The following is a 27,783-nucleotide window of genomic DNA, read 5'->3' as shown; positions in this document are numbered from 1 at the left end:
TTTTTGTCCACTTACAAGGTTTGTTTTTCTTAAGTTTCTGTCACTGACATATTTTGAAGTTATTGAACTCAATGAAGACTGTGACAGAGTCACAGGAGAGAATATTTTATCTTGATATTGTTAATGTATTTCATTATCATACTACACACTTCTCATTTCTTCTGCCTTTTTGAAATGCCACCTACATTTATAAAATTACATTACAAGTTCTCAATATTTCCATGAAGAAGCAGAGAAATCACATAAAGAGATGTCTATTAAGAAGTAGGGAAAAACAAAGATTCACTTGAGATGAACAGAATTTAACTTATTTTAAAAACAATCCCAGACAAGGTACTCAGTGGGAGGAAAATGTATATATATCTTTTTAAATCTAGTAATATCATGAATATTCTATGAAATGCTAAGTTAATATGCAGTTTCAATGAATTTCAACATGAGATGATTGCAAAAAGAAGTAATTTAAGCCAGTCTATATCACAAAATAAGGAAGCCCTCTTAGTGTACTATTACAATCAAGTGCCAGCTTCCAATTTGAAACATATGATGAATAAAAAGGTGGATAAATAAAATGAAAAATATCCAGGAAATAACAGAAAAATACTGAAGCAAGGTATTACTAGAATTACTACTAAGCAAATAAAGCATTATCTGAAAACCAGTACGTGAGTATACACTTTTCTGTTTCCCAGTAATAATTCTGTAGCCTTTACATCTTCTTCAATACTGATGACACCCAAAACTTTTGACTTAGTGATAGTTCAGTATGGTTTTATTCCCATGACTCTTCCCACTGAAGCATGAAAGACAACAAACCACAGGAATATTGCTTGGTTTGCCTAGTTCAAAATACAATCTTAAACAGGCAGCATTAAAACTTGAGGCACCAACCACTGCATAAGTTTCAATCAGCTGAAAGCTCAGCTGAATCAGAAACAGGACATAGGCCTTTTCTGAAACCTGTGTGTGTGCAACAGTGTGGCAGTTTAGGAATGTTATTCTCCAATTTAATGCTCCCAGTGAAACCAGGAGCCTCTTGCTCACACCCTTTTCCCCCTCCCCTGTGGTGGGATGGAGAGAAGAGTAAGATGCACAAAAGGTTAAGATCATGGGATGAGATAAGAATGATTTACTGGAAACAGCAATGAGATAAGAGAAGGAAATGTAACAGCAGCAATACAGAGGGCACAAGAAAGATGTGAACAATTCATATGGAAACAACAATTCCTGACTGCTCCCTCAACCACGCTATGCAGAGCTGGAAGGGACCCCTTCTCCCTGGAGAGACTCCCTTCCCCCCAAACCCCAGCAATGAGGCAAGGTGGTAGAGAACAACTTCTGGGTCCTGGAGATGTCCCCTCCTGGGTACTGCAAAAACTAACCCTTCCTGCCCAGAACCAGGACAAACAGCTATAACTGTTCAGGGTTATGAAACACTAAAGCTAGACTGGCTTTGAGCAGCAAGTTGGATAAGAGACCTCCCAAGATCTCTTCCAACCTAAATTACCCTACAGTTATATACCACAGCAAACACTTTGAGCTGAAAATCCTGAAATATTTTGTAACCTCATTTACAAATCTTTGCCCCAGAATTAACTTTTGAAACAGTCTTCTCCCAGAGGATGAAAACAGGGCAGCAATCCATAAAATCTAGGACACAGAAGCACAGTAGGTATGAATTTGTCCTGGTTAAGTAACAGAGCTGATGAAGTGTGTACATTATTCTTATACCAAGTCAACTTACACAATTGAAATATTAACCCAATGGAAAGGATATTTATGGAGACCTGAAGATCTCACAAAGGATGCTAACAGTGAGGTCACCTATTGGCAGCCATAAAATACAGGTCACTTGAAAAGCCATAATCCTTGAATCCAAGTAATGCCGAGAAAGGGCATCTCAAGCCACAATAGCGGTATAAGATGTATAGATATTGCCCGTGTGTTCTAAGAACTGAAAGCACAGTGGCATAAAGTTCTCCATGCTCTCTACTGACCTTTAATCTCTCTTTGTGACCTGGAGAAGAAGGAAGATATAACATTTTTTAATAAGGAAGAGAAGTTTTTTTCACCAAGTAAAAGGAAATGGGTGATAACCCAAAGCCCTGATGGAAAAGATTCCCAAAGGAAATAACTGAAATAGAAGCAAGAGATCCTCTGTGATCTTGGCCTCCAGAGATATACTGGAGTGAGACAGATAAACTAAGTAATTGAGACAACTGCCTCATTATTACAAGGCAAAGTGAACAAAAAAGACAGCTTGATGACTTTAAGGGGCAGCTAACCTGCAGACAAGTTAGGTGAGCTTTAATTATTCAGGTGATAAGATCAAAGTACAAATTGTAGAGGGACCAGAGACAGCGATCTAGCTAAGGAAAAAAAGTCATCAGCCCAAAAATCCTTGAACTTAGATGGCAGGTAAAGATTTGCAGTCAGGATTCCTGTTGACTAAACTACACGGGCATGAAGTCCCTATGCAATAACAAGCATCTAATTCCCCATGTGTTTAGGTGGAAGGATCACTGGAGGAAATTTAGATAGATATCCAAACTGCTGTAGATTAAAAAAAGAGAGAGATCTGTCAAACTGGTGCAGTCTGGGAGATGGGAGATGGAAAAATGAGAGAACTGCTCTGTCTCACTGTAAAGAGTAAAACCACCTGAGTTACTACACAGGTTTATCAAAGATCCCATTCATTAGTTCCTGCTTATTTTATTTTGCATAAGAGTAAGAGAAGATATTCAGTTACTTCTGATCTAATGGCATGTAATGCATTTTCCTTATAGATAAGACCATTCACATCCCAAGCTCATTGGCATTTTACAACAGAGAAAGACATTTTAGATCCTATTTGACTATTTTATCACTTTCAAAAAAAGTCAAGAAGAATAATTTTGCCTGATGTTCCTTTAGAGGGAAAATTATAGTTTCAGTTGACCAGCACCTGAGGGTCACTAACAGGCCTTGATGGTCCTTCCTCTGGGAGCTCTATCCAGCCTTTAGTCCTGTGTCTTCTGTCTCTGCCATAGACCTATCCAGCAGATACCAGATCTAACCCTGACTTGTGGATTGATTTGCCAGCTTGGCCTTGGACCTGCTTCATTGCCATGGACTTACTTGCCTGATGATCTGCACACTTGGCTGATCCTGGCCTCAGTCCCTGGGTCTGCACTCCTGTCTTGCAGTGGGACTGGGCTCTGCCCAGCCGTTGCATGCTCTTCTCTCTACTGCTCATGACTCCCATTCCTCACTGCTCCCAGACAGCAATTTAATTAGTTCCTGCAGTTTTCCCTGTGCTTTCACTGTCTGTATGGCGAAGGGAAAAACTCTACATGGAGCTGAAAAAGGAAGAATCGAGCTCTAATCATTTTGAAGGCACCGGACTCAACATGCTGTATAAAAATCACTGCAATTCAAGGAAGCTTTAACTGAATCTTGCACTACTTGAAAGCTGTAATGAATCACAGAAAATTGGGTTTGCAGACACAGAAGGTTGTTGCTTACCTTTCAAGAGAAATGGAGAGACTTTGAACTCAAGTGCAGCACTCTTTCAAACCCTTGAAAGATGCAGTTTCAGAACTTCTTAAGTGACCCTGACAGACACGAAGTCCCTCTGGCTGTCCCAAAGGAAGACCAAGAATCCCTGTGTTGTGTTTTTTTCGTTTTATCCTAAAAAACCCTATACAACAAAAGTTCAACAATCTACCCTTTCTATTTGACTTTTTTTCACTTCTAATCTTTATGATTAAATGTTTCCAAGTGACTCAATGTTTTTTACAGATTTCTCTGATCTACTTCCCTCTTGAAAATGATATTAGACCTTATTTTCCAACTTCCACCTAATGATCACTAAGCAGAGTTATAGTTTACTTTGTGCGTCTTAAGTGTTAATATTGCATTACATTGGGATGGTGCAACAAGAGCTCTTTGCTTCCTTTCTACTTTTTACAGTAAATCAAGGAGTCTAAACGTCTTGACTGTTATTTAATTTGTGGTTTGTTGTAGTGCTTGTCATATCTTTCTCTGGAGATCTGCTACCTACATAGCCATTTTGCACTTTTTCACTTAAATATTGTTTTTATTAAAACCTTTATCAATGGGCTAGTTTTTTCTGGGGTAGAGCTGGTTTTCTTCACAGTGTCCAGTATGGGGCTGAGTTTTGGTGTCGGAACCCAGGAAATTCCTCTGGCTGCCCTGGAGGACTCGAGATCCTGCCCAGGGGGCTAAGAGACCTTGGCACAGAGCCCAAGATCCCTGTGCCTTTGATCTTGACCCATGGAAACAATTACCAACCTGTATATGAAGAATTACAAGTCAAAAAACTTTAAGTAGAATGATGGTGAATTTATCACAGGGTGAAAAATAGATTTTTGAGGTTTTTAGAATGGGGGCTTGGGGTCCTAAGATGGAGGAATTTGGGCGTGACTTGTCCTTTTTCCTTCTTCTTCCTAGCCTCCATCTTCTGGGTGACGTTGGCACTTTTAGATTGGTTTAGAGTAGAGACTCACTGTCTAACATAGGTGATAGGCATTGGGAAGTTATGGTAAATAATGTACACACAGTTTTCAGTATAAAAAGATAACACCGCCCCAAGAACGGGCAGCGTGCCTCAACCCGACCTGCCAGACAGACCTGTGATGGGTCAGAGAGAGAATGTTATAGATAAAAAATAATAAACAATCTTGAGAACGAGAATAAAAGAATCCTGACTCCTTCTTCGGCTGCCGGGCTGGGGAAAAGAAGCTTGTACATATCTCAGAGTCACTCTGACCAGCAGAGATTCTGAGATTCTGGATTTGTGCTGAACACAGGGTTGATAATATAGAGATGTTTTTGTTATTCCAGAGTAGGGCTTGCACAGAGTGAAGGCCTTTCTGCTTTCCTTACTGCATTGCTGGCAAGGGGCTGGGGTTGTGTGCTGGGCTGGGAGAAGACACAGGTGGGACAGGTGATCCAAACTGACAAGAGGGATATTCCAGACCACATGATATCATACTCAATATATAAAGTAGGGGAAGAAGGAGGAAGGGGGAGATACTTGGAGTGATGGTGTTTATCTTCCTAAGCAACTGTTATGAGTGATGGAGCCCTGCTCTCCTGGATATGGCTGAACATTGTTCAAAACAATGTTCAAAACAATGAACTAATTCTTTGTTTTGTTTTGCTTGTGCACATGGCTTTTGCTTTCCCTATGAGTCTGTCTTTATCTCAGCCCCTGAGTTTTCTGGCTTTTGCCCTTCAGATTCTGCCCCCAAAGCTGCTCACAGGGGAATGACCAAGCAGCTGTGTGGTGCTTGACTGCTGGCTGGAGTTAAGCCAGTATCAATATCATTCTAAAACTCAATCCTGTCCTCAGCAAAGTACTTGCAGCTTTTCCCAAGTAGGTATCAAATGCAATTTAATAAACATTTTCTCTATCATACTATCTAGAGAAAACCTTATCTCTTTCTAGATAATACCATTTGACAGAATCTCATCCTTCTTGTTTGACAGTATACCACTGATAACTACTCTCTGAAATTATTTCCAAGACAGAGAAGGGTAAAGCATACCATACTTTTTGGTGACTTTTTGCTTCAGCATTTGTTTTAAAAAGAAATATTCTACTGACCTGATGTCAATTAACATCTGCTGCAGAAATATTGGTTAGAGACTAGACTGCTTTTACAGTACCTTCACCAAAATTAAGTTTCCTCTACTTTTCTTTAGGAGTATTTTTGACATTTTATAAGTCATGAAATATTGCACATCACCTATCACACCTCCTTGAGACTTGTTACCTTGTAACAGAAGGAAATCAAATTGCTTTACATGATTTATTCTTGACAAATCCATTTTCACCATTGTTTAGCATCTTTTTATCTCCTGTGTGATTCCAAGCAGATTATTTGCTCAAGTGTCTTTCTAGGAATCAAATTTAACCTGACTGGCCTATAATTCCCAGGGCCTTTGTGTGTTTTCTGGAAAGATAGACACAAATGTTTCTTCCCTCCCCCTATAATTCATTTACTTTTTATCCTTTAATTCTCAAAGCTCATAAGGGAAGAATCCAAGATTTCTTAAGTATTCCATAGTGAATTAATTGTGCCTGACAATTTGAAAATATCTGACTCATCCAAGATGACTCTAACCTGTTCTTATCCCTCTTCCCCAGTTTTAATTATGCTAGTCTTTGGAGCACAGTCAGCCTTTTATAAAATCAATGCTGAGGAAGAAAAAAACTTCCAACAACCAAACACCAGGCATGTCTGTGTTAGTTTTACCTCTCTAATAATTAATGGGGCAAATATTTTCCTTGTCTTGCTCTGATTCATTACATATATTTTCTTTCAGTCAGTTGTTGAAACCATGGTTAATAGCATTTAGTCCACACTTTATTGCAATTTCTATGACCAAAATGTTGCTCAGGGTGAAAACTTGAAAGATCTGTGGGGTGCATGGTATGTGATCTTATTAGTTCTGGGGGCTTCAGACATTTTTGTCTCAGTAAGCTCCTCCAATATTTTCAGCCACAGACTTACCAGATTTTGTTCCTCAGTGCTCAGATTGATGCTTGTAATAAATCAGAGCACAAAAGGACCATGGTGAAATTGGATTTATTCTCCTTTTTAAGGGAACCAGAGTCAGAATACAAGCCTCCCTCAAAAACATATGTTTTTGCAAATCAAAGAGTATAAAGGAACCTTTGCACTGGGGTGCGATGATCTTGTGTGTGAAAAACAGACATGAAAAAGAATGGGTAGCTTTCATTACAGACACTCAAATAAACCCCAGAAGGGAATTAAGCTTATTCAGTACAGCAAAATGTGACCTACTAAGAGAAAGCCAAACAGGACTGAAACAGTGGGACTTTTTTCTTTTTCCTGAATTGCTATTAATAAAGGAATTAACTCCTTAGAAATCTGATATTAGTATCTCTCTGCGTGTTCTATAAATTATGCAAACCTTACCTCAGAGAACCTTTGTACATCCTGGGTTAAAGTTCCTACTCTTTTCCAATGATAATGTTTGAGTAACTTCAAAATTGCTGGATTCACTGCATTATCAGATGGCACTGTCCGGAAGAAATAAGGATATTTTTTCTTATCAGCCAACTCTGGAGTTGTTGCTGCAAATGAAAGCTGGAAAAGAATCAAAGAACAAAAAAAAAAAGAAAGTCACCATAAGTCATCTAGCAGTCAGTAAAAAAGCTTTGCTTTTCTCAGCGCAACAAGACACAATCTCTGCATTGCTGTCATGTAGAGAAAATTCATCTTCATACAGCTTGAATGTCCTACCAGCACCATTTACTTTTAAAGAGATTTTTGAAATATTTTAGCTCTAGAAACCACCTGCTGAAAAATTAAACTAGGAAATCTTAAAAGTCAGTGATGTAAAATCCTCTGTTTAAAATCATGCATCTTGTATATTACACAGAGCAATAAGGCCTAAGGGAATAAATCTCTATGATGAATTCCCCATCAATTTCCCTTTGTAAAAGTTGAGAATATCTCCAAGACAATATTATTTTCTCAAAGTCGTATATATCTTAAATTACTGGGTAAATCTCTAGTAGTACTTCTTCCTGCCTTCATGTACCAAAACAGCTCGAGGTAACAAAAAAACAGAAAATCATTATGTTAGCCAAGGCTGAAACTCAGAAGTTTACTTGGGTCTCAGCTTCCTTCACTGAAGTAGGCCCCCTGTGGTTTGTGCTATAAAAGAGGATTCAATAGCTAAAACACTGAAATTTGTTCATGCTTAGAGAATGCTTATTACAAAAGAAAAGAGGAAACCTTTTAAAACATACAAAACCAAACAGAAAACTTCATTGAATACTTCTGCCCAAGTTAAAGGCAGAATGTTTTTGTGAATGTTTTTCAGACAGCATTTTGAAGAGAATGCCTGCACATTCACATTTTGAAAACTCTTCTATTCCAAAGATACTTCTGGTCATTCCCTCTAGTTCTTTTTAGGCTTCTAGGAATGTACTTCTCAAGCATTTTTCCGGCCAGGACTTTTGGTTGGGGTTTCTTAAAGTACTGTTTTAATGCAAATTGGTTTGACTGACACAAAATAAGCTCCCTGATACAATTATTTAAAGACTTTCAAAATCAATAGATAGTCAGAAAATGTAGGTGAATTCAAGACTATATATCAACCATAGCTTTAAATTTTCACTTTCTAGATCAAGCATTCAATATATTTCAGTTAGACAACCTTTTCTGAAATTCAGAGTAGACAAGTTTAATCTGAAAAACCAGTTCAAGTCTTTTCCTCAAAAAGAAGAGAAAAAAAATGCTTTCTCATATTCTTATATTCTCTATTTCTTTCTTATAAAAATCTAGATTTACCCTATCAGAAACAGGACTTACTCTCTGTCTGATCTTAGACTCACAAAGAATATATTGCATTGTTATAATGGCCTGAATATAGTTTGTTTTCCTAATTGAAAGAAATCTAAACAACTTAAAGTGTTTATAATCTGGACAGTTTACAGTATACCATTCAAAATAGAAGATCCTTTCTCTTCACTGGTCAGGAGATAATGAATAATGTAATTGTCACGTAATTCTGACGTAAAACATTTTTAATGTAGCAACTGGACTTTCACTAGATTTCATGAAAAAAGTGCAATATGAGGTGCTATGATATATTGCCATCTTGATTTTCCAAAACCATTCCCATAAGGAAAGAAGAATGAACATCTGCCAGGTAGACCTACTCAGGTTTTCTATTTAGCCTGGTAGTGCTGAACATCATGCACTCACTGCTCAATGAAAGTGGAAATAAGGACCAGTACTGCTGACTGAAAAAGAGAGAAAATTTGACATTAGAAATCCAAAATGAAGAGGAATACCTCTCAGCAGCCCAGCTGCTTGCAGCCTGCTCACTGCAAAGAACCTGGCTTTTCAAGTTATTATGGGTTTGGATCAAACATAATTGGATTGATCTTAAGAAAAAGAAGTGAAGAGCAACACTGAAGGAACAGTAGTGGCAAGAAACATCAGCAAAGTTCACCTAGCTCAGATTATTAAATTGAATGGAAATTTTTTTCTGATTAGTAGTACAAAGGTCCATAGTAATGAGAAGCATATCTATATGTATGAGCTGGCTTTAGGGTGAAGATTAGTGATATAAGCAAGACAATTCAAAACCATCCTTTGTGATTTTTTAGTGACTTTAAGGGCCTAATTTAGTATCCTAATTGCTCAAATTTCCATGGAAGCAAAGAAGCAAAACATTACCTTTCTTCATTGCTTACAGAAAGATGAAGTCTCATAAGAGATTTCTCAGCCATGTGAGATGAGATGAGACAAATCCAGGTTTAAGTGCAAAACTAATGACATCCAAATTACAAAAAAAAAAAATCCTCTGCATTTTGTTTTTAAATAAAGTGGGTTTTTTTAAATAAAAAATGGGAAAATTTATTGTTCAAACAATTCTCATATTGTAGGATGTATTCAGAGGTCTTTCAAGCACCGCATATATCATGGTTAGTCTCATTCTGGCCACTTTGACAATTAATAAGACCCTTCTAAGAGATGGAGAAATATCCTGAAAAAGTTGTCATTAAAAATATCTAACTTTCCATAAAATTATTTTTGTAAGAGTTTGGGACATGCAATGAACTTAACCCTAAAATAACCAGCACTCAACATTCTGCTTTGAGAGGGTCAAGGATGAAAAATGAAATAAAACCTCATTATGTTCTAAAAAGTGTTAATAAAAAGATCATGTTAAGAAATGAACTGAAATTTTGGAAAAAGTATATGAGATAGCACAGCTATATGGAAATATAAGGAAAATACTCATAAAACCCCCTTTATTTAGTGTGATAAAGCAAGTAAGATAACAACACACACCACTCACATATGCATTAAGATTGTACACCCCTTTTTAACTGAGCATTTTTCCTCTGTATTTTAGGGCCAAAGTTGTTTATTCATGGCTGATTTGAAACTTGCGTATTGAAAGACTTTTAATAGCTTCTTAACTTCATTCTACAGGATTGAAAGCCATCCTGCTTTTTTTTTTACAAGAATTTATTTTGATAACTAAGTTATTTAGCAAAGACAATCACATTGTTCATACAATTCCTTGCAAAATACAAAAGTTCTATTTTTCACATTATTGCATTTTCAAAGCATACATATTCGTGCACTGCTCTATTACTTTTGTACAGCTGTCTATACTTGCCTCTCCGTGTTCAGGAGGAGTGAGAGATAAACATTTATATGCAGGATTATAACTCAGCAATAAATACCTGTGGGATGTATGATGTCATTCCTTCACAGAAAATTACTTTACAGAACTGCTGAAAAGGTGATGGCCAAAAGTCCAACTTCAAGAAAGGATGAACGAAAAGAAAAAAAAGTTTTTTAAAGATGTTATAAAGCAGAAGACGCAGTGGACAGCTACTGGTTGATACATCATAACTGTGTGTGTGGCGTTTGTGTGTGTGCATACATAAACAGGCTCTGTGCATATGTGTATGTAGACCTAAATTTTTAAAAAACTTATATATATTATATAAATATATATCTGTTTGAATGTTGTCAGAAAACCCTGCATCTACTTCCTAGATTATCTCTGAGAAATCTTTCTTTAGAATATATTTAGAATATCCTGCTTCCAATTTGTCAGCAACTTAAATGAGAACTTTGTGAACTTAAAATGAGAATATGTAGGGAAACATAAGGCATGATTCAGATGGGAATTTCTGAAATGAAGCAGTATAAAACTTTGAAATAGAAAATAAGACAATATTTACCATTCAAGTAAGAGCTATAAAATATTAACTATAGTACAACATGAGAACTAAATAGACCAGGGTATTGGACAGACTTTGGTGAACTGCTGAAAAACTGAAAAATAGACAGAAAGATTATATTATGGAAGTTTTTGGGGTCAGGCATATGTGTTGATTAATTAAATTTTCCCAAGAAAGATAATATTTTTGAAAATGTTAATATAGTTGCAAATCCACGCATTTTCATGGAAACTTTGTCATTAGCACTGGATAGTGATGTGAAAGAAAAAGGATGCTAAAACAAAAATTTTGAAAGGAACAGTTCTGCAGAAGGGGAGTAAAAGTTAGCTTCAAACCCCTATATTATGTTTAAAGGGGGTGTGGTAGATTAAATGAGAAACATCAGTCTGAAGTGCTTTCAAATGCTTCTGTGTAAGGAAGTAATGGTGCATTCAACTTAAAGTCAGTACAGAAGCAGGTATGACAAGATGATAAGCTCTACTTTTAACTTTAAAAAATGGGATGCAGCCCTAATGAAATCAATGGAAAAGACTAAGAGTTATGCAAAAAAAGGAAAGCTGAAACAAAATTAGAAAAGTAAACAACACTATATATCCCATGTATATATCCCATATACAAGTCCAAAACCTGGAAGGCTGAAGGAAGCCATGCTGCTGTCTCATGTACTGCAGAGAGAAAGGAAGGCACCAGAAATGGTGAGCAATCTTCTTCTGTTCAGTTGTTTTACTATCTCTAGGAAGCATTTGTTTAATTTTTGTCACTGTAGTAGGGTACAGAAGTCTGGGAAAAATAAAAGAGCAGAATTATCCCTGGGTAAACAGTTGCCCTCATCTAAGGCAGCAGGTCTATTAATGAGCCATATTTAAATGGACTGTATCAGCTGAAGTAATCCAGTAACAGTAGTCCTTTGCAAAGTTATTGTAGATCCAAATGCCTAGACCTCAGATGAGTCTGACTCAAGCTGAAAGGAGCCAAGTGGACCTGGACAGAGCAGTCAAAAGCAGCGGCACCAGTGACAGCTGTAGCTGTGCGGAATCGAGTCCAGCCTCCAAAGCAGCAGTGTGGCTCAACACGGACAAAATCTAGCTTTTGGGGGTTGTCCATTGATTTCCTGCTTCCAGCTCAGGGACAAGGAGAGTGCTGTGGGGAGCACCTGCCACCCTGTCTTTGTCTGGGGAAACCATGTGGTGCTGGGTGTGGGAGCAGCTACCACCTTGTTTTTGTCCCAGCAACCATGCAGAACTACGTCAAGGTGGTGAACACCTTTTTGTGTGTAAAGCACCTCCTCCTTTTGTATACTTTTCTTGTTAATATTGTTGCTGTTACGGGGCATTTCTCAGTCCATTGCTGTTTGCTTTCAGTAAATTGTTATCTCAACCCATGGTCTCTGCCTTTGTGCCTCTCCTGCTGGAGAGGGCGGAAGGGAAAGGAAGTGGCTATTTGGAGTTTAATTTCTACACACTGTGTTCATGGAGCATTATATAATGGGTGGAAAAAGAAAAGGAAATTAAAGTGCTTTCAGGTAACAGGGTAACCTCCCTTGAATAAAATGTCATCTGCTAAGAGAAGTGATTCATGCTTGCAAATGGGGAAATCAACTTACTGAGCACCAGAGATTAGCTTAGTTTTCCTAGGTTTTTGCACAAAGCTTGTACAAGTACTTTATTAATGATTGATAGAAATTTTAATGTGCCCCATTGCTACAAACCAGTACTGATGGAGAGGGTTTCATATATGGCAGATATCACCTTTATTTCTCACACATTTTCCAGAAAGTTAAATAATGCTGATAAATCAGCATTGTTAAGCAGGATACAAACTGCTGATTCAACTGACTGGTGCTAACATCTATCATCATAATTAGAGATTGCATGTCATGTATGCTTAGATAGAAACCAATATTTTCTGCAAAAAAAGGAAAATGCAAATAATTCTTTCCAAGAAAAGGGCAGGACATCAGAAATCTCCACAGAAAATATTCTTACAATGGTACAGGACTGCACACACAGAACCTTGTAGTACGAAAATAACAACAAAACTTGGGAAGATGATGATTCGCAGCAATGTGTACTTGTGACACCACACACCACTCCTTTGTGTGCCTTGCCAGCTCTAATGCTTTGACAAGCCTGTGCCAGCAATAATGATACTCAAGTTCAAGCATGTGATGACTTGATGGTCCCAGGAGCTAGAAGAACCAGAACGGAAATGAATGAATAATGAAGAATTAAAAGATTTGCCTGCTGCCACTCCTGAGCATTAAATGATGTCACATAACAAATTAAACAATACACTCTTAACCCAGAGACAGAGAACAGACTGAAGCATAACAAACTGCATTTTTAACAGAATGGTAATTATAAAATATAAATATTTAGGTTAAATGTTAATTCACGGTAACCTTACTATATAAGCCAACTTATCCAGATGTGCAGTCAAACTGCCACTGAACTTGATCTTGCCTCTAGCGAAGTTATGAATAAATTTTAATCCTATAACAGTACTTGAAATAAGAACAAAAAAAAATTATTCTAGAAGAATATTAAAGTGAACCTTAAATACTCGATAGCCTGTATAATAAGAAAAGGGATATATTAGAATGCCTTTTCCCACCTCAATGCACAAAATGTATTGTCTAATCAGCTTTGATGGATGATTTAGAGGAAAAGCATGTGGAAGTAACATTGCAAAAATGGCTACAAGCACCTATATATTTGGGAAATATGTCAATAGAAGAAGGTAAGTACAGCAATTTCATTGACAGTTGCCTGCATAGATCTTCAAAGCAGGGGAAAGTAAAACACAGTAATAAAGATCAAGAAACAAAGATACTGTTTCTTGACAATTTACCAGTACAGCTGCTGGTGATGAGTGTCTAGACACAGACAACAAGGAAGTAGGTTCTGATCTGGACCTGGAAATCATAGTGGCCATCTCCGCTCCTAGCTATGCCCTAATCCTGATCCCCAAACAGCACAGGTGATAAATTGACATAAAGAAGGCATAAATTGACTAAAGAAGAAAATATTAAAAAGAAATTATGCTTTTTCAGTCATGGTAGACAGTTACATTTTTACCTGTCATATCATACTCTTAAATAATTACTTGAATGAAAGCTCTGGAGATTCCATCATTCAGAAGATTTTATGGGACTGGACAAACTTCATTGTTACAACAAATAAAACTCATAATTAAAAAATGAGTAAGGGCTTTCATTATGACAGCTGCAAGAGCAAAACAAAAGTCTAGGAGAATATCTGTGATGTCTCACTAGGTGGTATATGGGCAGGATGCCTCATCCAAATGGGAATATGAAGATACACATTGTATTAAACTCACTGGACAAGAATCAATCTCATGGATGAGCATCCCTTTCATAATCCATAACATATTACCCATGTGATTAAAGATACTGTTCTGTTCCTTTTGAAATCAGATGTTTTGTCAAACACTGCTGCCCAATATCATCAGCTGTTACCTTCATTAATTCTGTGTCTGAAATTGCTTTCACTGACTGCCTGTTGGCACCTGGGAGTTTTCAGAAAAAGCACTTCCAGCTGGTCTCAAGGTTGGAAGGCACCTGCCTCAATGCTGATGGCATTCCAGTGAATTAATTTAATCACAACACAACTGATATTCAGCTGCATATTGCTTTGGAGACATTTTAGGAAGCAGTTCTCGCTATTGAACTAATCAATATTTTTGAGGAGAGAAACTGGTTTAGATAAAATCCATATGAGAAGCATTTCAGCTGGAAGATCTGTGCCTACACGTTGATGGAAAAGGAGCATTCAGTCCTGTTTCCTTTTTGGGCAGCCCAAAATACTCACAGCATAATTTGGTAAGACCTTGTAGTAGTCCGAATGCAAGAAGTCAGACCAGACTATAAAGTTTGGTCTTTTGATGTTAAACTTTTTTAATCCCAAAAAGACTGTAGTTTAGGATGGCGACTTAGGAACAGTGATTTAAGCTCTGGGGCCCCCAGTGCAAGAAGAATGTGGCCTGCTGGAGTCCAGAGGAGGACCACAAAGATGATCAAGGGGCTGGAGCACCTCCCCCAAGAAGACAAGGCTAAGAGAATTGCGGCTGCTTAGCCTGGAGAAGGAAAGAATCTGGAATGACCTTGTAGCATTTTCCAGTACCTAAAAGGGACTACAAGAGGAGAGGGACTTTTTTAAGGACATGAAGTGATAGGACAATGGGGAATGGCTTTAAATTGAAAGAGATTAGGTATTAGGATGATTTTTTTTTACTGTGAGGGTGGTAAGGCACTAGAACAGGTTGCCCAGATAAGGTGTGGATGGTCCATCCCTGGAAATGTTCAAGTCCAGGCTGAATAAGGCTTGGAGCAAGACGATTTACTAGAAGATGTCCCTACCCATGGCAGGTGGGTTTGAAACTAGATAATCTTTAAGGTCTCTTCCAACTCAACCATTCTATGATTCTATGAATCCATGCTCAGCTGACAGGTGCTTTTTTGTCTTCAAGTCATGGAAAGGAAAAACGTGCTGAAAATTGTAGCAGATCTGCTAAAAAAGAATTTAAAGGTAAGGAAACAACCTAGACATTAGTACTACTGCTTCACCTGCCTCTCAACATAGAATATTAATTACACCAGCAAGAGACATAATTTATGAACTCTATAGAAAAAAAATAAGTTAAAAGAATTCTTAGAACAACATTTCTGGTGAACAGGAAATAGAGTAGTTATTAGCGTTCAGAGTAAAATATAGTTACATATCAAATTCATTCCAAGTAATGGGATCCATTTTGAGTTCTAATAAATACTACCTCACAAACCTATGACATTAACCTTACTTACAACACAATGAAGAACATGATAAAGTTGTGGAAAATGTCTTTCAATTCAGTGATCAACAGTGCAATCAGTAAGGTTAATAGAGACTTTAGGGTTCAGAGTTTCAGAAGGTAGTCAGGTGAACATGAGGCAGAATCATCTCCAACAGATGACTCCATTTAAAAATGGGGTCAAAAATAAAAATTAAAGATTTATCATTAGGCTTAACTTGATTCTTTCACTGTTAATGGAAAATAAACAATTGCCATCCTCTTTTCATTGCCTATTTTTTCTGACCATTAATTTGAAAAGATCTGTTAGAGTCTAAAAAATCATTAATTCATTTTTCTACACTCCAGAGACTATTTTCAGATCTATATTAAACACAAATAATGCACCTAACACATGTTCTGCTTATTGCTACAGGTTGAACAAAGCATTGAAATTAAATGTCAGATCTACTGAAGCTGCTGCAAATTTTGTTTCAATTTCCAAACAGAATAAGAGACAAAATCTTTTGAACATTTTCAAAAATGGAACCACATTGCAAAAGAGGGTTGTGTATTTTTGTCTACCACACTCAGTTGCTTAGCATTTGGCTACTGGCCTGGATTATACCAGAATTCAGCTTCAAATCCCTGTTCTCCCTCAGTCACAGCATTATTGTTTATCCCAAACCAAGTAAATTTTCCTATGCTCATACTCTTGGTACCCAGTTTCCTTTTTTCTTGTCTATAAAGATTATCCTCAAAATCTAGTGGAAACCAACAACTGCACAAAATACTTCACCTTTGATAAAACAGGCTATATTGCCAAATTCCATTAAAAAAAAATCTTTCCAGACCTATTCACAACAGCGTGTTCCTGGCTGGCTGCCCAAAACTATTATCATTCTATTAGTATTGTTTGTTTATCAGATTTCATCCAGCTAACACATGCTAAAACTACAGCTGTTCTGTCTACATTTGGTCTTTAAATATCTGTTTTATTATTTTTTCTTCTGTCTCTAATGATGAAAAGAGGGAAAAAAATCCAGTATAAAGGCACCTTAAATGTGCAAAATTGTTCTTGGGAGAATATGAACCCTTCGCTCTACTAGAAATAAGGAGCAGGGTCGTTGGTGAGCTTTAAGATGAAGACTTCCCAGTTCTTCTGAGGAGTGGACCCTCCAATACAGTCCCAATTCAGGTCTTTCCATCTTTTATTTCTTTTACTAGAATACAACATCTTAAGAAATAAGGCACATCATGTTAGCTCAAGATTTACTGAAATCTTTACAAAAATACTTTTTTTCACAGTCCTAAGCTGTGAATTAATGATTTGTTTATTTCTTCATTCTCTGGTTTCAAACCTAAGCAAGAAATCTCAGATTTTTCAGGCTAAAACATGTGACAGGCTCACTATGCAATGTAGTAATACACAAAGACACTGTTTATTCTACACAGAACAGCATAGCTCAGAGATGACTGATCAGGTCCTGGGAGCAATATCTCCTCACTAATTCTGTACTCAGCCTGGACTAATTTGCCTTTTCTTTAATCTCTAACTTTTCTGATATCTCAGCACTGCATTCTGCAGTTACACCCCCAGAAGTGCTTAGAGAGTAGCCTGCCATCAGTCACCTGGAACTGTACCCTTAATAGTGAATAAGAAGGGCTATGCTACAGAAATCAAGGGCTTGCTGGAGGAGAGATGTTGAGAAAAAAAAGCATAAAAAATCAGGGAACTTTTTTTGCCAGCAGACGTTGCCGGCAAAATAAATTCTGCTTGCCCAGCAGCAAGGGTAACTTGGGTTACATTGCCACTAAAAACCTTCAGCAGAAATGTCAATCACAATTATGATTATAATATATTTGGCATTAAAATGTCAAATGTGTCGCTGATCCTCCCCTAAGAAATAACCAAGATCATGCATATTTTATGCATATTTTCTTAATCGGCGGTCAGCACAGATTTTAACAAGATGCTCTGGATGGGAATCTACATGTACAAAACCTTTCAGCAACATTGGCAGCTAGGAAATGCTCATGCAGATATATTCAGACAACCTAAATCACAAGACTGTCAACTTAAAGCTTCATTCTGTGTATTTTAATCTGGAAGAGGTTGTAAAAAAAATCTAATGAGGCATTTAAATCTAGTTTTATGAAATAAAAAATGTCAAACAGTCTTGGTTCAAGTACAGTTACAAAACAAAAACCCCCTCTTGAATGTCACTGAGGAAGTGGAAGAATCCATGAACGTTTCCTTCCAGTGCTGATGGCTGAGGGACATAACCTAATTGTTGCCTGAGGAACCCTCAATGTGTTTTTCTCAATACCTATGCCTTGCAGGTTGCTTCAGCAGTTACTATTAATTTAATAAGTGTTTCTTTATGCTTGCATTTGATTTTAAGTACAGTACTTGCCCCTGGTCTTTGAGTGCATGCTGGGTACAAAGCATTAAGATTATCTACACCATTTAAGATTATGCACACTTCAATTAGATCTCTCAGCCATCTTCCTTAGTTGCTGCCATCACCCTAGTTCCTGCAGGCTGAAAGCTGAATGTTTTCTCTAGACCTCATTATCTTTTTTGTCGCTTACTCCATAAAACTGTTCACTACGATCCAATCTATTCCTGAAAATAATCCTTACCAACCTGCTCTTCTTACAATATTTTCCATAACTTACATCCCTCCAGGTGAGATAGAAACAGAACTAAATCACTCCATATCCATATGCAGTACTAAAGCAAATGTAGCCTTAATTTTTCACGTGCAAGGAATAGCTTTGTGCTCGATCTTTGTCACTGAGCCAGAAAAGTGCTTGAGAATATAGTTTAATTTTAAATATTTCAATAGCTTTATTGATTTGTGAGAAGGAACGCGTATATGAAAAGTCAGGCATGCATTGGACTTCAGTACTGCTTATTAGTTTTGGAAGCTGCTTTAAGTATCATCTCTCCTAATTCAATATCATGTATTTCATTATTTATTACTCACTTCTATGTGCAGTGAATAAGTTGTGATTTCTGAAGTCACTTGCCTCTTCTCAGCTCTCTCATTTGTGACATGGTGTTTTCTGAATTTCCATTTACTTTTAAACAACATTTCTGACCAAGTTGTTAATATTTGTGTGGGTAGGTTTCTTTATTTTGTTGGGTTTTTTACCACATGTCTTATGGCTTTGTCAACTTAGTCTCAGCAGACTGACTTGGGCTTTTGTTATTTTGGGTAGTATTGAGTTATTTTGGTCTTTTTCAAACACTGGTCATGGACATATTCCTGATAAATGTGAGCTTGTCTGCTATTTTTACTGCCTCTGCATGGAAAAAACTCATGATGGTACAGACAACAGGGAAAATGAAAAGCATCTGTGACAGGTGACCAGAACAATTCCAGTTCATATTCACCTGGCGATTCAGAAATTAAATTGGTGATCTGTATTGCTTTTCCTGAGGAATTATACTTTATTTCATGCTAATATAGTTTCACTATGAATTTTGAAGTACTTCCTGCAGTTAAAAGAATGTCAGTTTTATCAAATATATATATATCAAGAGATGCACTAACAACCAATGCATTGTGCATCTGCCTGAAAAAGAAAGTAAAATTTGTTATATTCACTGTCTTTTTTACAAGCAGGCTATTCAGAAATTCTCTCAAGTTGAACAGCTAAGTTTCTTAAATGAACATCAAATTTAGTTTTCACCCCTTTAAATATAACTACTAAAGAGAACTACACCTTTGAGACAACTCCTGTTATATCTCTACAGTTTTCCAATAAGAAAAGAGAAGGTAAACCAGAAGTGACAGACTACCTCTGACAGAGCTGTAGTAAAAATGAAAATACTTTTCTTAATATGCATATGGTACCTGTGTAGCTAGTTCACAGAAACCATTAGAAATGAATAGGGCATTATTTTCTTTTTTTTTTCTTTTCTTAATTTGTTTAGCAGCAGATTAATCCTGTTTACTATTCATCAATTAGTGGATTTGACAGCTTTTGTTTCTACATACCAATAGTTTACTTAATTTCCAGCTTCCCGAACTCCTTATTTTCCCCTTATAGAGAAATTCATGTTACTCTGAACAGAAAAGCATGTCCCAGAGCACAGATAAGGAGTGATCAGAAGGCAGTCAGCTTGAATACAATCTCTTGACCCATTCCAAAACAAAACTCTGTAGATAAAAAGCAGGGTAGAAACCCTGTGAGGAAATTACCAACAGCAAGGACTGCGTAAGACACCATGAGAGAGATGGACAAGAGAATACAGGACAGGTGCTGTTCACTGCACAGAAACACACACTGTAGGGGGAAAAAAAAAACAACGAAAAACAATTAAAGAAAAAAATCAACAGTCATAACATGAACAGACAGCACAGACAAATAAAATGAAGAAAAGAAATCTTGGTCTAATTTTTATATTCTGTTGAAGAGTTGGCTTTGTGTCTACTTGGGCTGACATATGCAAACACAAGCATGGAACACACATGGTTACATGTCCAGGTGTTCAATGAATGCACTTCATAGGTTTTCGACCACTAAAAAACATGTGTCATGTGGATATCACAGACTGAGAGTAGAGGATAGCATATGCTTCCCAAGACTTAAGTTTATGTGAGAAATTTTATGTCCCAGTATATTTTAAAAAGTGTAAAACTTCAAATTTGATGTGATTTATATTGGTATGTCATAACATATATTGACTTGCCTAGGGTAAACCTTAAAATGAGATGAATCCCTCTCTAGAAGCATCTGCTACTAACTACTGTAGGCAGCGGTGGGAGACTACAGTGACTGTATCAGATGCAGCCACCTACACTGCACTTGGTCAAATGAATCCCACAAAAATTATCAGACCTAAATAGATATTAAACCATGTGAGAAAGCAGTGAGCCACCTAGAAGACACTTTGGCCTTCTAACCCCTGAGGATTTTAAGGTATTTGATCTGTTTAAAAAGTTAAACTAAATGCTTAGCAAATCTGACAGTGTCTTAATTTTTCAGAAATCATAGTAAAAGAAAATGCAGATATCACAGAATTTTCAAGTTGTTCCATATCTTCACTGCAAATTTCTTATCATAGTGCTAAGTCTTTAGATAACTGAATTTTCACTGCAATTTCTCTAAACCTTAAATGTACTTGAGATTCAGGTCAAGTGTTTCAAAACAGTCTTAACCTTGTTCTTAGCACATATTTCATCATAGCATAATACTTCCACTTGTACATAAAGTATCCAAAGCAACTGATAGGGAAGCTGTTTACTTTGTTAAGTAAGAGCTGCCATTTGAGCCAGTCATTTTTTGTAGTGCCATTAAGCATGTAATGCCATCACATGCCACACCAATATAACCTCCCTCTATGACCAAAAATGTCATTTACCTTAAACCTTAAGCAACAGCCAAACAAAACAATGCCCACATAATTTCAACTTCTCGTTTTGGGATTTTTGTACATCCATCCACACAACCAAGGCTGCAGTTGGACCAAGACCCTGCTATATCCTCACTGCTGCATGGCACTTGAGCTCTCACAGCCATGAGGTAAAGCTCTCACTCTCTGCTGCTCATTTTCTGCAAGTCCTGCTTGACTAAAGATAAGTGCAACACAGTTGAAATACAACAAGAAATATATTTTAAATTACTAAATCAAGGAGAAGAGGCAACAACTTTAATCTAACCCTTTCTACACTCAACTGCAAGGCTTTGCAGAAGCAGTGGGGTGAAATTGAGAGGAAAGGACACTGGACAGACACTGCACACAAATCTGGTGATTTTTGGTTTGGCAATTCAGAAACCATTATCTCCCATGACAGCCAGCTGAATATGCAAGAAAGGCAGACAGGTAGAAGGTTTTCTCGCTATTCTTCACACAAAATGGTGCACCAGAGGTACAAAGTTTGCCTGGGAATAATAAGAGCCACCAAAAAGTAGTAGGAGTCAACCAAAGAAGCAAAACAAAGTCTCAAAAATAGGAGATCTGGAAGTGTTTTGAATAACTAGATGCAGAAAAAAAATTATGGAAATATTATACTCTCAATCCCTAAACTGGATATTATGTTGTTGTCAGGACATCATTCGAATTGTAGTTGTCTCAAGTCCTTTTGTGCAAGATGCCTACATTCAATTTACTGGTCAAATAAAAATGGAATGTCTTATTGCTAATGGAAAGGATTTTTTTTGTATTTACATAGACTTTACAATAATTCAGAAATTTTGATACCATTACTTCTTGATATTATTGAGATCTCATAAGCTATACATAAAGACAGATGCACAATCTTCCTGTGTTGAGAGCCTCTGTCTCTCACTGCCAATAAAACCATGGATTTATTCAAGTTCTGAGCCCACAGGACTCACGTCAGTGTAGCTGCTGGAAGTGAGTTAGTCAGGAAGTGGCAGGGAAGGGCAACATCTCCAAAAGGAATATTACAGCTTCTGGGTATTTATGGTTTCTGGGTGCTTATTGCAGAAGGGTACAGCTCAGAAGCTTCACAGCAGCTTTCAAAGAGTAAAGGGCCACTTCAGTTTTTTGGGGGGAGGCTAGGAACAGATGTGCATCCTCTCTCCCCTATGTCTTCCTACCTCTCCCTTTTCTCCTGCAGTACACAATACCGGTCCCTCCTCCTTGAGATTTGCAATATAAAGGCACAAAATAGCCATTCCTCTGTGGCATGACCTCAAGTCACCTCCTCCTGTTCTACTTAGAAGAGGCAAGAACCAGAAGCTCTTCCCTGGAGAAGACAGGATACAAAGGTGAGAGTAGAACAAACAGCCCAGCAACTCAAAGGGCTGGAGAAAGTGGTGCCTGCCCTTGTTAAGGTGTTCCTTGCCTCCCTCTGCAGTAATCCCTCTTTCCCCAGTCCCCACCTCACCACTGATCAGAGAAGGAGCAGACAGCAGCAGGACATACGTCCCTGTGATTTGAGAGTGAAGGCAGGCACCTCTGCCCTCATGGCTGACACCCAAACCTGGTGTTAACGGAGGCTCAAGCTGCTGCTGCCGGGCACAACTGGGATTTGTAATGAGAGCCGTGAGCCACAACTTCTAGGCATTCTTGGGAAGATTCTGAGTCTTCTGTTCTTCAGGATAAGCAATCACAACTCTCTCAGGGTCTCCTCATATGATAGATGCCCAAGCACCTTCATCGTTGTAGAGTTTTTTTCTAGACTTGCTCCAGTGCGTCCATGTCTCCCTTGTTTAGGGAAGCCCAGTGTGGACAGACCGCTGCAGACGTGCTCCAGTCAGGGCTGAGCAGTCAAAAAGACTCACTCACCTCTCCTGATCTAGTGGTAATGCTTTCCCTGGTGCAATCTGGCTTCTCCTGGCTGCCTACATTCCAAAGGTACTTTGCTGGCTCACGTTCCACTAGGTGTTCACCAGGATCCCCAGGGCCTCTACTGGAATGTGGTTTTCCAGCCAAACACCATTGAGCCTGTACATGTGAGTACCTGGGGTTTCTTCCTCCCCAAGGGCAGGACTTGGCACTTGCCTTTGCTTGGCTTTAGAAGAGTCTTGCTGGCCAAGATCTCCAGCCCTCTGACATGCCACGGAATGGCAGCACAACCCAATGGTACATCTGGTCCATCAACAATTCATCCTGGTTTTTTCACACTTGCAAATCTCATGAGGGTCTACCCTACTCCATCATCCAAATTATTACTGAAGATGTTACAGTTATTGGACCCACTATCAACCTCTGTGGTCTAAATACAAAATAATATATTTTAAATGCTTACATGTATACTTGTCATATTCTCAAAATACTCTTGATTAAAAAATTAAAACTGAAAAATGCCACCAGTGAAATAAAACAGTCATAAAGATTCCTTTCAAGAATGACTAAGGTGCAGTTGCAATTTAAAACTCTAAGACAGAAAATGTAAGGTATATACCTCTATTTTCTTCTCTGACAACAAACTGATAGTAGAGGGAACATATTATTCCATCAGAATGATGCCCCCCTACTATTCACACAGTTATACAGAAGATATCTTCACTTAATCCAAACTAACCATGTGCAGCCTCATCCTTTGCACTGTTTCTGTATATGCAGTTACTGTGCAGTATTCCAGGTTCAGATAGCCGGCTTACTGTCTCATTATTTAAATGTCTGTCATTGAAAAAACAGCGTTACTTGAGTCACATAATTCAAACACATGATTTCACAAATGCAAATTCACAAATCCTACAAATGCAGCTCTCTCATTGCTTCTGCACTCAGAAGCTGCCATGCATCTAAGAGCTGCAGATAAGAGAGTAGCTTTAGATTTCACTTAAGATAATCAGCCATAAATTTGTTATCGCTTCACTCCTCTTCACGAAGGCTTGAGAGCTGACAGTCTGAGGAGATGAATGGGAAAAATCCACACAACATTCAAACTTGTTCATTCAAATTAATTCAATCAAGTTATTCTCAAAGGAAGGCAAACACCTACGCGGGGATCCACTTTGCCCAAGATACATGCTCCAGTTTGAAAAAGCTCAGCATATCAGAGCAATGGCCATACCAGGTCAAAGCAAAGATACACACTGTTGCTTCCTTCACCTCTGTGTCTGCTCTCTCCTAAGTCTCTGTGCTCTTAAATATCTGCTCTCAGTCACTGCTAGAGATATTTGCAAAGGAAATTCCCAACCTCCAGAAACCTGCAGCTCATTAATTTACTTGGATATTTCTGTTGCCTTTGGATTTAATATTCCTCACACCTTTTATTTTTCCCTTCCATGAACTTATTGAGTTCAGCTAATTTTTGAAGGTAGCAATATTTGGCCCACACAATAATGCACAGCAGAGATGCACAGATTAAGCACACTTTGAGGAATCAGGTCTTCCACTTGATTTTGAATTTGCTGTTTTCATGTTTCATTTTATGTTGCCTAGTTCTTACTTGGAAAACAGAGTGAATAAACTACTGTCTTAGTAAAAGTTCACAGGAGCTCATGACCAGCACCATTTTAACTGCCTAAGCAGTACAGAATACTTGTTATCTTATTCTGTGTATTTGATAAGAAGGTCAGGATTGCAAGATCCTAGCAGCCCAAAGATTAGTAACACAATTTTGGCAGACAGTGGAAATATTCTTTCTACTAACAAAAAGGTAGATATTCATGGGTAAATACTGGAGTTTAAACTGTTACAATCTTAGATTAATTATTAACTTTATGTATCCCATTAGCAATGTTAGAGGTGTTTTAATTACTGGCGATTGTTTAGTGGTGAACCCAGAGGTGTTGGGATAACATCTGACTCAATGAAGAGGTCTTTTCCAACCTTCACGATCCTATGATTCTATGATACGGGTGCCTTAAGACACATGTGTAGCAGCATGACATTTAAAATACTGTAGGACAACTGGCCTATCCACTGACCTTTTATATGCATACAGATTGAAGTCTTTAAAGGCTTATGATCCATTACTAGTTCTTCCTATACTCACTGCAGCTTCCCAAAGAGACAAGAAGCAGAGGGTGCAACTTGCTGGCACAGTAAGACAACTCTGGCCATTCATAGTTGAAGCTAAATCTCTAGTCTTTAGGCAGTTTTCAATTATAATGAGATAGGAAATAGCATGGAATTGCTCCCAGGATAAGAATTTTATAAGTGGTTCTGTAAAATCTGTCCCAACCCTCTGGCAATAAATAAAGAATATGGCCACACTCAGAATCCAGCCCCCTTCTTTCTTGAAAATGCAAGGACAGCTGTAAACTATATTAAAAATAAATAAATAAATAAATTCTCATAAGGAAACTTATCAGCGAAAATAACTATATGGACATTCTAAAATTCCTCAGGTTTCATCTTGGCAATTAGATTTCACGAGAGCCAAGCAGAAATGGACAAAAGAGAAGATGCTGTGACTCCTGCATTTCAGGATGTGTGGCTGTTACATTTGTTGCTGGGAAGCCAGCAATGCTCCCAGCCCTCAGGAGCCCTGCTGTTCAGCATTCCTGGCTCTTACAAGCTCTGTCGGGCAGCTGGTAATGCTTGCAGCTGACATTAATCACCGACTTTGGGGTTCACAGCTGTCACAAGCAGTTCCAGAAACTTGGTGGTGCTAGTAAGAATTTATTTCACTTAGCAACAAATGTTGGCATATGGGTGTTGCTTGTAATTTCTAAGGAGCTTTTGCCAATGCTATTAGCTTCCACAGTCAGCTGGGATTATAGTAATGGGAGACTTAAGAACTTTTAAGACCATTTTTTTGTTGTGCCTAACAACAAAGAGTACCTTTGGCTGCAGTCACTGTGCATACAAACATTCCCAACATGTTGGCAAATTTCCTAATAATAACCAAGTGCCTGATACTACCTACAGCTGTGGAAGCATTAGTCAGAACTTTAAAACGCCACTGCTATGTCAACAACATGTACAGAGTTTAACAAGTCGTGCTTACAATACCAGGAGATATTCTGCCAGAGCTCTGTGCTGCAGCTAAGTCCCCCAGCAGGGTATATTAGCTCAAGCTCAGCACCATGTGAATAAAGTCACACAGATTTTAAGCAACGTGAAAATATTGAAAGCTACACCGCAGTGAATTCAGGATGCTGAGAACACAGAGGCTCTATTTCTGAATGCTGGAAAATACATTTAATGCAGCAGAGAGATTGAGTAGAACATTTTAATTCAGACATCATTGTCATTAGTTATGAAGATATCTGTTTTGGGTTGTTAATTTTTAAATCTAAATTAAAAATAAAAAGCAAAATACTCTAAGCCTCATAAACATGTTGTAGATTTGCTCCACGATGTCCAAGGAAATACTAGAGTGACATAATTTTCAAAAGTAATGTAATATGAAAAATACAGTGCAATTCAATCCCTGAATCCTGTTATATAGAAGTATATTAATTTTATAATATAGAAGTATATTTAAACATTATTCTACTACTGATCAGGAGAAGACCCTGCCAAATCCTTCCTTAACTTCAAATTTCATTGTATCTGCAAATTCCATGGGGGAAATTTTGAATTTTTTTTTATTTTTTTCATTGGCAGAAGACAAATTTATCTCTAAATTAAAGAATTTAAGTGAAATTATTTACTTTAACCCTTCTTAATATAAAAATATGTATTACATGTAATTTCCTCATTTCATTTGGAAAATGGTTAAGAATTTTCTTCTACAAGTCTTTGTTTAGCTTGGTTTGGATTTTATATATTATACACCTCTAGATATATGACTTTAACACCAGTGCTTTGAGATACCTTATAAAAAGTATGGCTAAAGTCAATTTTGATTTCCAAAAATTTAGACAGATGTTGAAGGACATAATGTTAGTGCATAACTGACTGTTTTCAATTTATTTTTCTTCATGCTTCACTGCTGACTTCATCATAAACATAAAGGGCAAATCATGCTAAACCAGTCAGATCATCCTTTTTGATTGAAAACAATCTTTGTATCTGAAGGAAAAACAAGAGGAGTGGCATATCTTGTTTTTAACAAGGTTTTTGACACCATCTTATGATATTTTGTAAGCAGGCTAACAAACATCCTAAGCAGACTGAACTACTATCCAGTTGTTAAAAAAACAGTAGGAAAGTGCAAAAGAAAATTTGCTATGAAAATTTCATATGACATCATACAGTTTTTGCTGCTTACATACAGTCTTTTCCAGCTGTGCTATCTTATGGACTGAATGATGAAACATGTAAACTATTACACTTGCAGATAACAGATAAGAGGGCATCTAAGATACACAAATGCAGCTGAATAATTCAGAACAACGGTAAATGCAAAAATTACTCTGGAGAAAACAGGATGAAATTTACTAAGATGAAATGAAAAAACCTTTATACATTTCAGAACAATGAAACCCACCAAATTAAATAATAACAAAAAACCAGTAAAACCCCAATTTGTTAGTCTTGCATGGGGAAATTAAAATATCTGAGCATATAATAGTTCACAGAGTTGAACTGAATCAAGAATGGAGTTCTGCAGGATGAAGGTCATGCCGCTTTGTATGAATGGGAGTGTTCTCTGTACTCCAGCAGGAGAGAAGTTTGTCCTCTACTGCTGATGTATGGCAATACAAGACCCAAGTCTAGGAACATTTTTTTGTTATGAATACCAATAGAAGAAGGGGTCAACCATTTCTTTTCTGCTGCTTTCCAGAGCTTATGCACAAGATCAACACAGGAAGTTCAAGAAATCCAACCATTTAGAAGGAAAACAATTCCAGTTGGTGGCATGTAGTCAGTATAATCTGCCCACTGCCATATAAAATTAGACCTTGTTCATCAA

General features: G+C 37.5%; 1 protein-coding gene across 1 annotated transcript in view; it reads right to left on the bottom strand.

Annotated features, from left to right (window-relative positions):
- Positions 1 to 27,783, bottom strand: part of GABBR2 (gamma-aminobutyric acid type B receptor subunit 2) — a 457,140-nt gene that overhangs the window by 267,831 nt on the left and 161,526 nt on the right. Inside the window, exon 3 of the mRNA XM_030971306.1 lies at positions 6,951 to 7,121. Within this exon, the coding sequence (XP_030827166.1) occupies positions 6,951 to 7,121 (171 nt within the window). The remainder of the gene's footprint in view (positions 1 to 6,950; positions 7,122 to 27,783) is intronic.

This window comes from Camarhynchus parvulus, chromosome 2 (assembly GCF_901933205.1).
Source record: "Camarhynchus parvulus chromosome 2, STF_HiC, whole genome shotgun sequence".
Classification (NCBI taxonomy): Eukaryota; Metazoa; Chordata; class Aves; order Passeriformes; family Thraupidae; genus Camarhynchus; species Camarhynchus parvulus.
The sequence above is the reverse complement of the archived record's forward strand: the minus strand, read 5'-3'. Positions and strand labels throughout refer to the sequence as shown.